The sequence below is a fragment of the Salvelinus alpinus genome, chromosome 3 (assembly GCF_045679555.1).
Source record: "Salvelinus alpinus chromosome 3, SLU_Salpinus.1, whole genome shotgun sequence".
Classification (NCBI taxonomy): domain Eukaryota; kingdom Metazoa; phylum Chordata; class Actinopteri; order Salmoniformes; family Salmonidae; genus Salvelinus; species Salvelinus alpinus.
Window position 1 is genome coordinate 70,702,730 of NC_092088.1, and position 12,921 is coordinate 70,715,650.

At 46.1% G+C, this 12,921-nt stretch overlaps 1 protein-coding gene across 4 annotated transcripts in view; it reads left to right on the forward strand.

Moving 5' to 3' along the window:
* Positions 1-12,921, forward strand: part of LOC139571252 (adenosine kinase-like) — a 276,125-nt gene that overhangs the window by 108,552 nt on the left and 154,652 nt on the right. For all 4 annotated transcript variants that reach the window (XM_071393931.1, XM_071393933.1, XM_071393934.1 and 1 more), the window contains 2 exons: positions 7,117-7,289; positions 9,464-9,572. In XM_071393931.1, the coding sequence (XP_071250032.1) occupies positions 7,117-7,289; positions 9,464-9,572 (282 nt within the window). The remainder of the gene's footprint in view (positions 1-7,116; positions 7,290-9,463; positions 9,573-12,921) is intronic.

Here is a 12,921-nt window from a genome sequence, read left to right on the forward strand (position 1 = left end):
TTTTTGTAACAGAATCAACCCTTTTCACCCGCCACCTCCACCCACCCCACCCCCCGCTAACTCTGCCACCGCTGCTGAAAATAATCCTAGGGGAAACACTGTTCATCATGCATCCTCAGAGGGGCGGTAGGGGCCCCTGAATGGCCCTTCTCTATTCCCACCTGAGGCCTGCAAATGAAGGGGCCTTCTGTGCTCCACACACACAGCTCTGCTCGCTGTAATAGCTGTGTCCCAAATGGCACAATATTCCCTATATAGTCTATTACTTTTGGTCAGAGCCCTATAGGTTTAAAGTAATGCACTATATTTGCAAATAGGGTGCCATTTGTGACTGTGACATTGTTTATAGCCTGCAGCACCTGACTGGCTGGCTGACCTTGGTTTGGGAGCTCATCACTGCAACATTGGTAAAATCAGATTGGACTTGACGTGTACCCCAGCCACTGACCTTGATAAGTGTGTGCGGTGCCTGCAGCAGGAGGTCTTGGGCGAATAAGTGTGTGTTTGTGGTTCTTTTTGTTTATCTGCATGTCTCGATGTGTGTGTCGCTGTGTACGTCACTCTGTGTGCGTGTGCATATGTTTGCGTGTATATGCGTGCTTACGCCTGCGTGGGTTTGTCTTCGTGAGTAAGGAGGCTGAGGGGAATGAAGCATGAGTCAAGCCAACACATGGCAGGAACATGGCTTGACACATGGCAGGGACATGGCTCGACACATGGCAGGGACATGGCTCGACACATGGCAGGGACATGGCTCGACACATGGCAGGGACATGGCTCGACACATGGCAGGAACATGGCTCGACATATGGCAGGAACATGGCTCGACATATGGCAGGGACATGGCTTGACACATGGCAGGGACATGGCTCGACACGTGGCAGCGACATGGCTCGACACATGGCAGGGACATGGCTCGACACATGGCAGGAACATGGCTCGACATATGGCAGGAACATGGCTCGACACATGGCAGGGACATGGCTCGACACATGGCAGGGACATGGCTCGACACATGGCAGCGACATGGCTCGACACATGGCAGGGACATGGCTCGACACATGGCAGGAACATGGCTCGACATATGGCAGGAACATGGCTCGACATATGGCAGGGACATGGCTTGACACATGGCAGGGACATGGCTTGACACATGGCAGGGACATGGCTCGACACATGGCAGGGACATGGCTCGACACATGGCAGGAACATGGCTCGACATATGGCAGGAACATGGCTCGACATATGGCAGGGACATGGCTTGACACATGGCAGGGACATGGCTCGACACATGGAAGCGACATGGCTCGACACACGGCAGGGACATGGCTCGACACATGGCAGGAACATGGCTCGACATATGGCAGGAACATGGCTCGACACATGGCAGGGACATGGCTCGACACATGGCAGGGACATGGCTTGACATATGGCAGCGACATGGCTCGACATATGGCGGAACCGTCATCTCTCTAATTACTGCTCATTTTGCGTCTCCCAAATAGAATCCATTAAACCCCAAACATACCGAAGCCACTCGGTCTAAAAGCACACCTGAACCGTGCTTCTATGATATTTTCTCCACACTGTTTATTTCTGGTTACTTACCAGAGAGAGAAGGATATGGAGAGGGCGAAATGGCAGGAAATCAAGGGAGAGGAAAAGAGCGAGAGGGAGGGAGTGAGAGGAGAGAAAAATAGCGAGAGTGATCGAAAGAGGTAGAGAGATTGAGCATGAGAAAAATGTCAGGAGAGATAGAGAAGAATGGCAGGAAGGAGAGAGACAGAAAGGAAGAGTATCTGAGGATGAAAATGCATTTTTCTTTCTTTCCCACTGAGATGCTATTTGGTTGTGTGAAATGATTAATTTCACACGTATACAGGTCATCCCTGGAAGCAGCAACATCTCATTCACTAGGGGCCCCAGTCAGCAACAAAACAGAACACGAGCCGTCTAGATGGAAATTGAGCAAACATCGCACACACTCACAGTATACACACACAGACGATACACACACAAATGAGAGACACACACACACCAGTACGTCAATACATCTTTGGAGGTTAAACCTGAGAGTAGGAGGATGAGAGCAGCTCCTCTCATCACCAAGGTAAAAGTCACCCAGTACATTAGGCATGTCAGTACCAGGAAGTAACAGCGGAGCTCCTAACCAATCAGGTGTCCCTGTTAGACAGGTACTCTCTCTTTCACACAGACTACCTATGTTTGCAGAAGTAGGATGGCGATGAAACCTTGAAATATGGGGTTTGTGTAAATAAGGATGTGGGACTGTTTTTAGCTCAGTGTGTTGTGTGTGTGACTAGAGTGTGGAGGAGAGCCTGGGACAGAATAGAGTCTCTGTGTAGAGTGGGACAGTTATTGGTTTGTTTAATTCTGTTACTAGCCTGCTGCACATTAAATAAAGCTATATCTTTCCATGAAGCTATGTAAGCCATCAACAAACTAATTTTACTCAGACACTTCCTTCTCTATTTCTTTAACTCTGTTTAACATTTCTCCCTGTCTTTACATATTTGATGACATTAAACACCTGTAATATAATATACTATGCAAGAGAGAAGACAATGAGGGGCAATGCATATGATGCACGATGCGGAAGGTGCCCAGGATGATGATAATAATAATAAATGACATTCATTCTTTAGACTCTAAGCCCTGTCTAAGCCGGGGGGTGGGGGGGGGGTGGGGGGTTCTGCTAAGCTACAGTGCATTCAGAAAGTATTCAAACCCCTTCACTTTTTCCACATTTTATTACGCTAGAATTATTCTAAAATGGATTAAATAGTTTTTTCCCCCTCATCAATCAACACACAATACCCCATAATGACAAAGCAAAAACATTTTTTATTTTTGCAAATGTATAAATAAATTAAAAAGTAATTTTAAAAAATAAATAAAATTACATTTACATAAGTATTCAGACCCTTTACTCAGTACTGTTGAAGCACCTTTGGGAGCGATTAACAGCCTTGAGTGTCTTATTGGGGATGACGCTACAAGCTTGGCACACCTGTATTTGGGGAGTTTCTCCCATTCATCTCTGCAGATCCTCTCTAGTTCCTCTCAGGTTGGATGAGGAGCGTCGCTGCACAGCTATTTTCAGGTCTCTCCAGACATATTTGGTCGGCTTCAAGTCTGGGCTCTGGCTGGGCCACTCAAGGACATTGAGACTTGTCCTGAAGCCACTCCTGCGTTGTCTTGGCTGTGTGCTTAGGGTCATTGTCCTGTTGGAAGAGTTTAAACTTAATTTTCATCAGACCAGAGAATCTTGTTTCTCTCAGAGTCCTTTAGGTGCCTTTTCATGTTCATTTTACTGAGGAGTGGCTTTCATCTGGTCTGATTGGTGGAGTGCTGCAGAGATGCTTGTGCTTCTGGAAGGTTCTCCCATCTCCACAGAGGAACTCTGGCGCTCTGTCAGAGTGACCATCGGGTTCTTGGTCACCTCCCTAACCAAGGCCCTTCTCCCCAGATTGCTCAGTTTGGCCGGGTGGCCAGCTCTTGGTGTTTCAAAACTTCTTCCATTTAAGAATGATGGAGGCCACTGTGTCCTTGCGGACCTTCAATGCTGCAGAAATGTTTTTGTACCCTTCCCCAGATCTACAGTATGCCTTGATACAATCCTGTCTCGGAGCTCTACGTACAATTCCTTCGACCTCATGACTTGGTTTTTGCTCTGACATGCACTGTCAACTGCTGGACCTTATATAGACAGGTGTGTGCCTTTACAAATCATGTCCAGTCAATTGAATTTACCACAGGTGTACTCCAATCAAGTTGTAGAAACATTAAGGATAATCAATGTAAACAGGATGCACCTGAGCTCAATTTCGAGTCTCAGAGGCTCAGTTATTTTATTATTTTTATTATATATATATATTTTTTTTTTCTAAAAACCTGTTTTCGCTTTGTCATTATGGGGTATTGTGTGTAGATTGATGTGAAAAAAACAACATATTAAATGCATTTTAGAATAAGGCTGTAACTAACAAAATGTGGGAAAAGTGAAGGGGTCTGAATACTTTCTGAATGCACTATATGGAAATGTTTTAAGCAGGTCATACCAAGGAACTTTTTGCTTTAGAATTTAGAATTTTATGACCCCTTGATGTATCCCAAAAATATTTTGGGCCCTACTGCTATTAGCCCATAGAAATGCATTGAATAACAAATTCACTACATGGAACAACAGATCGTCCTCCCAAAAAATCTAAAGGAAGTTTGTTCTGATGTGTCTGTCCTATATCTGAGTGATACAGTATAAGAAAGATCGGGATTATATATATATATATTTGCCCAAACTGTTCGGACGCTACAGACGATTTTGTGAGAAGAACGATTTTCGGGAAGTCTCATCGTCTGACAAAGACCGCTCTAACTCTGTCACCTTTCACCGCAGATGCTGAAGTGCCACATAGGCGAATGCACTGGATTGAGACACATCCAAAAAAACAGATCTCTAGCTTAAACTGACAGATTTTTATGGAGATGTTTGTATTATGCTGATTAGATTTTCGCGGTGGCACAGACATCAACCTTAGGGGGTTAAGCAGATTCTTTTATCCAAAGTGACTTAGTCATGCGTGCATACATTTGTTATATGGGTGGCCCCAGCGGGAATTGAACCCACAACTCTTGGGGTTTTAAGTGCTATGTTCTACCACTGAGCAACACAGGTCACTATACCTAATCTACTAACGTGTTCTCTCCTGTCTCCTCTGTAGTGGATAATGTACTGACAGTTTTTCTCCTGTCTCCTCTGTAGTGGATAATGCACTGACCGTTTCTCTCCTGTTTCCTCTGTAGTGGATAATGCACTGACAGTTTCTCTCCTGTCTCCTCTGTAGTGGATAATGTACTGACAGTTTCTCTCCTGTCTCCTCTGTAGTGGATAATGTACTGACTGTTTCTCTCCTGTCTCCTCTGTAGTGGATAATGTACTGACAGTTTCTCTCCTGTCTCCTCTGTAGTGGATAATGTACTGACAGTTTCATGTCTCCTCTGTAGTGGATAATGTACTGACAGTTTCCTGTCTTCTCTGTAGTGGATAATTTACTGACAGTTTCTCTCCTGTCTCCTCTGTAGTGGATAATGTACGGACAGTTTCTCTCCTGTCTCCTCTGTAGTGGATAATGTACTTACAGTTTCTCTCCTGTCTCCTCTGTAGTGGATAATGTACTGACAGTTTCTCTCCTGTCTCCTCTGTGGTGGATAATGTACTGACAGTTTCTCTCCTGTCTCCTCTGTAGTGGATAACGTACTGACAGTTTCTCTCCTGTCTCCTCTGTAGTGGATAATGTACTGACAGTTTCTCTCCTGTCTCCTCTGTAGTGGATAATGCACTGACCGTTTCTCTCCTGTCTCCTCTGTAGTGGATAATGTACTGACAGTTTCTCTCCTGTCTCCTCTGTAGTGGATAATGTACTGACAGTTTCTCTCCTGTCTCCTCTGTAGTGGATAATGTACTGACAGTTTCTCTCCTGTCTCCTCTGTAGTGGATAATGTACTGACAGTTTCTCTCCTGTCTCCTCTGTAGTGGATAATGTACTGACAGTTTCTCTCCTGTCTCCTCTGTAGTGGATAATGTACTGACAGTTTCTCTCCTGTCTCCTCTGTAGTGGATAATGTACTGACAGTTTCTCTCCTGTCTCCTCTGTAGTGGATAATGTACTGACAGTTTCTCTCCTGTCTCCTCTGTAGTGGATAATGCACTGACCGTTTCTCTCCTGTCACCTCTGTAGTGGATAATGCACGTACTGACAGTTTCTCTCCTGTCTCCTCTGTAGTGGATAATGCACTGACCGTTTCTCTCCTGTCTCCTCTGTAGCGGATAATGCACTGACAGTTTCTCTCCTGTCTCCTCTGTAGTGGATAATGTACTTACAGTTTCTCTCCTGTCTCCTCTGTAGTGGATAATGCACTGACAGTTTCTCTCCTGTCTCCTCTGTGGTGGATAATGTACTGACCGATTCTCTACTGTCTCGTCAGTAGTGAATAATGTACTGACCGATTCTCTACTGTCTCGTCAGTAGTGGATAATGTACTGACAGTTTCTCCTGTTTCCTCTGTAGTGAATAATGTACAGAACGTTTCTCTCCCGTCTCCTCTGTGGTGGATAATGTACAGAACGTTTCTCTCCCGTCTCCTCTGTAGTGGATAATGTACAGAACGTTTCTCTCCCGTCTCCTCTGTAGTGGATAACGTACAGAACGTTTCTCTCCCGTCTCCTCTGTAGTGGATAATGTACTGACAGTTTCTCTCCTGTCTCCTCTGTAGTGGATAATGTACTGACAGTTTCTCTCCTGTCTCCTCTGTAGTGGATAATGTACTGACAGTTTCTCTCCTGTCTCCTCTGTAGTGGATAATGTACTGACAGTTTCTCTCCTGTCTCCTCTGTAGTGGATAATGCACTGACAGTTTCTCTCCTGTCTCCTCTGTAGTGGATAATGCACTGACCGTTTCTCTCCTGTCTCCTATGTAGTGGATAATGTACTGACAGTTTCTCTCCTGTCTCCTCTGTAGTGGATAATGCACGTACTGACAGTTTCTCTCCCGTCTCCTCTGTAGTGGATAATGTACTGACAGTTTCTCTCCTGTCTCCTCTGTAGCGGATAATGCACTGACCGTTTCTCTCCTGTCTCCTCTGTAGCGGATAATGCACTGACAGTTTCTCTCCTGTCTCCTCTGTAGTGGATAATGCACTGACCGTTTCTCTCCTGTCTCCTCTGTAGTGGATAATGTACAGAAAGTTTCTCTCCCGTCTCCTCTGTAGTGGATAATGTACAGAACGTTTCTCTCCCGTCACCTCTGTAGTGGATAATGTACAGAACGTTTCTCTCCCGTCTCCTCTGTAGTGGATAATGTACAGAACGTTTCTCTCCCGTCTCCTCTGTGGTGGATAACGTACAGAACGTTTCTCTCCCGTCTCCTCTGTAGTGGATAATGTACAGAACGTTTCTCTCCCGTCTCCTCTGTAGTGGATAATGTACAGAACGTTTCTCTCCCGTCTCCTCTGTAGTGGATAACGTACAGAACGTTTCTCTCCCGTCTCCTCTGTAGTGGATAACGTGCTGACAGTTCCTTTCCTTTCTCCTCTAGTGGATGATCCAGACGCCTCACAAGGTGGCCACGTTCTTCGGCTGCATCGGGACAGACCACTTTGGAGAGATCCTGAAACAGAAGGCTGAGGAAGCCCATGTAGACGCTCGCTACTACCAACAGACCCAGGAGCCAACCGGAACCTGCGCTGCCTGCATCACCGGGGACAACAGGTCAGGCCTCGTCCAATCAGCTCTAAGCTAAGCAACACCGGTTGCGTCCCAATAATCTCCTTCTCCTGAAGTGTGCCCATGTTCACTTCCCGTCATGGATTTGACTGGTATTGAAACTCCCTCCCTCTAGCCCATACCTACACCAATCCAATGCTTTTAAATTAAGTGGGGAGAAGTGAACTAGTGCACACTTCAGGAGGAAGGAGCGAGAACCTGGTGTAAGTCCCAATTATCTGTCCCCCAAGAGTAATTTTGGTTCATTTCAAGTTCATAGAGTCTTTAAATGGTGACGGCTCGTCATACGTAAATGCTAGTCGGTCGTCTTTCATCAAAGGAAAGCACTTACTGTACATTCCTTCCACTTTAGTGGAACCTTGCTGCCCCAGTGACTCGTCTTGTCACCCATCTACAGTACAGGCTCAGGCTGACACAGAGGATGCGGCCCAAATGGCACCCTATTCCTTACATAGTGCACTACTTTTGACCACAACCCCTCTTGGCCCTGTTCAAAAGTATTGCACTATATAGGGAGTAGGGTGCCATTTGGGACGCAACACAGGAGGGTAGATGCAACACTAGGGCGGCAGGTAGCCTAGCGCTTAGACCGTTGGGCCAGTAACCGAAAGGTTGCTAGTTTGAATCCACGAGCCGATTGCTCCAGGGTCGCCTTTGATAATGGCTGACCATGGAAAAACATTTTTACACCTGCATATAATACGCACTTGTACATGTGTGAAACAGGACAAATATAAGCAAATTATATTATTATTGTTAGATGTATTTGGATCTCTCTCCTCACCTGTCAGACCCCTCCTGTCTGTCAGTAGTATTGATCCTCAGACTGTCAACCGCTTCTCACGCTGCTGTCATCATCAACACGTCTCACACACACAGCAGAGGACACACACATGCACACACACACAGGGCCAGGTGTGGATCAATAAGTCCTCAGTAAAGACTCAGTCTGTCTGGCCTTTCATCTCCCGCTACTGGAGGTGTCACTCACCGTGTGTGTGTGTGTGTGTTTGTGTGTTTGTGTTAGTCTCTAGCGGCTGGCCTGCCCTGTCGGCCTGGCAGACAGGCCCAGTGAACGAGCTCTCTTAGTGGGGCTTGTTTGATGTGAGCTCTGACACCTGAAAAGGTCAGTCTGTGTGCTTCAGGAGAGGAGCCCTGTAATATGTCTTCCAGGTGTTTAACAGACAGCTCAGGAGGCCAGGTTAAAGGTCACGGCAGGGCTGGGTTATGAGGGAGATTCCAGCCAGTCAGTGTGTAATAACCTCTGCTTTGATTAGGCTTGCCAATCTCGCTCTTCAGAAACTGCATCATATGGTCTTTTTCTCTAACACACACACCTCTGTAGCTCCCTTGTCCTCCACGGCTCAATGCAACGCCAGGATAGTGAGTTTGATTCCCAGGACAACCCATACATAAAAATGCCTCTGTCTCAGTATCACCTCCAGTATCTCACACCCTCACAACAGATGAGGTGAAGACTGTGGTTGCATCTGAAATGGCAACCTATTTCCCTACATAGTGCACTACTTTTGACCTTATGGGCCCTTGTCAAAAATAGTGCACTATATAGGCCAGGGATAGGGCATCATTTCAGATTGACTGGGGCCTGAGTATTAGTGAAAAACATTTAAGAGGTGACATGATAATGTGACATTATTTCAGGCAGAACCTTTGTTCACTGTTAGCCTTGAATGTGTTTAATCCCATTCTCTGTTGGAGACCTGTGTCTCTGTTTGCATCCCAAATGGCACCCTATTCCCTATATAGTGCACTACTTTTATCCAGAGCCCTATGGCCAGGTCAGACTGTCTCTGTGATAACCAATTAAAGTTTTTGATAACAGAAACTGTATTTATTTCACCTTGCACCTAACGTTCTACTCTACGCATTATCATCCTTTTACATCATGGAGGAAAGTGTCTGGGCTACATCCCAAATGGCACCCTATTCCCTATTATAGTGCATAACTTTTGACCAGCTTTGGTCAAACAGTGCACTATATAGGGAGAAATTTAGGTCGCAGCCTGGGTCTGATGCTGGTGTTTTGGGGATATTTTTGGAGTTGGGAATGAAGATGGATGATTGGCGAGCGGGCCGTGTGATTTATGGGCTGTGTCTGTGCAGGTCCCTTTTGTGATTTATGGGCTGTGTCTGTGCAGGTCCTTGGTTGCTAACCTGGCAGCAGCAAACTGCTACAACAAGGAGAAACACCTGGATCTGGATGGCAACTGGGAGCTGGTTGAGAAAGCCAAGGTCTATTATATAGCGGTAAGTGACAAAAAAGTGATTAAAATCACTCTCTACATTCAAATGACTCTAGTCGCCACATTTGAGTCATTTAGCAGACGCTCTTATCCAGAGCGACTTACAGTTACGCTCTTAAGATAGCTAGGTGGGATAACCTCATATGTCATAGTAAATAAATTTTTCCTCAAAGCTATCAGCAAAGTCAATGCTAGTAAGGGGGCAAAAATTATAATTTAAGATACTCTTTGAAGAGGTCGGGTAGGTTCGGTTGACCTAGCTTCAGGGGGAAGCTGGTTCCACCATTTGGGTGCCAGGACAGAGAAGAGCTTGGACTGGGCTGAGAGGGAGCTGGCCTCCCGTAGGGCCAAGAGACCAGAGGTGGCAGAATGGAGTACTCGGGTTGGGGTTTGAGCTTAGCCTGAAAGTAGGAAGGGCAGTTCCTCTTGCTGCTCCGTAGGGAAGCACCATGGTCAGTGGATACGAGCTTCAACTGGAAGCCAGTGGAGTGTGGGGAGGAGCGGGGTGACATGTGAGAACTTGGGAAGGTTGAACACCAGACGGGCTGCAGTGTTTTGGATAAGTTGCTGGGGTTTGATGGCACAAGCTGGATCAAGTTTCAACGTCACATGCACAAGTACAGTGAAATTCCTTTCTTGCAAGCTCTGAACCCAACAATGCAATAATCAATAACAATGTACTATACTAAAATACTAAAAATAACAAGGTAGAACAAAAACACATGAGAAAATAAATAAGAACACGATAAAGTAAGTAAGCATACTATATACAGGGTCAGTTCCAGTACCATATTTACAATGCAAGAGTAATTTTAAATAGAGTTGCAGTAGTCCAGATGGGAGATGACAAATGCCTGGATTCGGACCTATGTTGCTTCCTGTGTGAGGTAGAGTCATACTCTGTGTCATGGAGGCTCTCCGCACTTCCAAAGCGGACTCCCTCTCCTCTGTTCTCATTCACCTAGATATATCCATTGCCTTCAACACAGTGAACCATCAGATTCTCCTCTCTACCAACTAAGGGCTGGTACCTCAGGCTCTGCACACGCTTGGATTGCATCCTACCTGGCAGGCTGCTCCTACCAGGTGAATTGGAGAGGATCTTTGTCTGCGCACGTACTCTCACTACTGATGTCCCCCAGGTCTCGGTTCTAGGCCCTCTCCTCTTCTCTCTATACACCAAGTCACTCGGCTCCGTCATATCCTCACACAGTCGCTCCTATCATTGCTATGCAGATGATACTCAACTACTGTTCTCGTTACCCCCTTCTGACACCCAGGTGGTGACATGCATCTCTGCGTGCCTGGCAGATATCTCAGCTTGGATGTCAGCCCACAACCTCAACCTCAACCACGACAAGACAGAGCTGCTGTTCCTCCCGGGGATGGCCTCTCAATTGACAACTCCATGGTGGGCCCCTCCCAGAGTGCAAAGACCTTGGCGTGACCCTGGACAACAAACACCCTGTCGTTCTTGGCAAACATCAAAGCAGTGACTTGCTCCTACAGGTTCATGCTCTACAACATCCGTAGAGAAGAGCAGTCTTGGTTGAGTGACCCATCTTGAAGCCTGACTGGTTAGGGTCAAGAAGATTTTTACGAGGAAGATGGCGAGAGAGTTGGTCAGAGACAGCACATTTAAGTGTTTTGGAAAGAAACGGAAAATGGGATATGAATCTATAGTTTTTGATGTCTGAGGTGTCGAGTGTTGGTTTCTCAAGGAGGGGAGCAACTCTGAGGAATTTTGAAGTCAGAGGGGATGCAGCCAGGGATGACCAGATGCTCTTGGACTATGAGTGAAAACATAGTCAGGTAAAGAGAGAGCAGCTGGGGTAGCAGTGTTCTCTGGCGTGATACATGTCTCTCAGGGCCAAAAAGTGTAGGGACTGAAGGGCAGCATAGGTTGAGATGAACTCTGCGTTGGTGACCGCAGATCTGCAGTTCCAAACACTGCCGGAGACCAGGAATTCCATATGGGTTTTGTGCGCAGGGTACACTAAATTAGAAGGGTTGCAGCCAAGGGGTGGGGAGCGAACAGGTATAGAAAACACACACATAGTTGACAAGGCTACAAAATAGCAAAATTAGATCTGAAAATAACTACGTAAGATACTTAAGTGAGAGAGTGGTGTGGCGCCTTCCTCTCATAACTCTGCAGAACCTTCTTTGTTTCGGCAACACGACTGCCGTTGGGAAAACAGGGGAGACTGAAGTACTAACTCTAATTGCTGATTGCCTAGCAGAGGTGAAGAGCACACCTCCCTGTACTAATTGCTGATTGCCTAGGAGAGGTGAAACCACTCCCCCTCCAATACAGCCACTGATTACGAAAACAACAACAGTCCCAAATTGCCCTGCCAGTTAATCCTGGTTGATGTGTCAACAATCATCTGCATGTTATGAGCAGTTAGCAGTTCACACACCAAGTAGGCTACTGGGAAGACAGGCAGCACTTAAAGTAGATGGCCCTAGCTAGCAAAAAGACAGTACTAAAACAACGGATAAAGGCAAAAATTATACTTATCACTCCTGGAGAGATCACGAATCCTCTAGGTATAGAATGAAACGCACGCACGCACGCACACACGCACGCACACACGCACGCACACACGCACGCACACACACACACACACACACACACACACACACACACACACACACACACACACACACACACACACACACACACACACACACACACACACACACACACACACACACACACACACACACACACACACACACACACACACACACACACACTATTTCTCTCTCCCATTGCCAGAAAAGGACAAAACGTTAAGAGGGCCTTTGTAGAAAGGAAACAAACCCCTTGGCATTCCACAGTCATTGTCAAAGTGTTCATTTGTCTTCTTTTGTTGAGGCAGATGAGCTTACAGTAGCTCACCTATTCAAATAATACCACTCAAGGCATCCTATTCTCCTTGTGCATCTGTGTGTGACGGTTTAAAGTAAATGTGAAGTTGTTGTGCATGTTATGTGTTCATTCCATCGATATTGTAGCCAACAGGTGCTGCAGAAGTGTGACGATTGATTATCCCAGTTTATACCCTCCCAACACACACACACACACTAAAGTTATGTCTTGACTTACTAGAGGTAGGCGGGGTAGAATGGCCAGCGGCGCTCGTGTTTCCCTTTTCAGGATTAGATTTAATTCCAGTGGATGAACTTCCTCTCTGATCTCACATCTAGATGATAGCCCTAAAATCACCCTGCATTCCATGTCTTTAAACAGTCCATTATCTACATAAATCAACTTTATAGCCTGACCCGCACCTTCTCTTGTTTTACCGTTATTTTGTTCCAAATACACCCCAGGCCCCAACTCC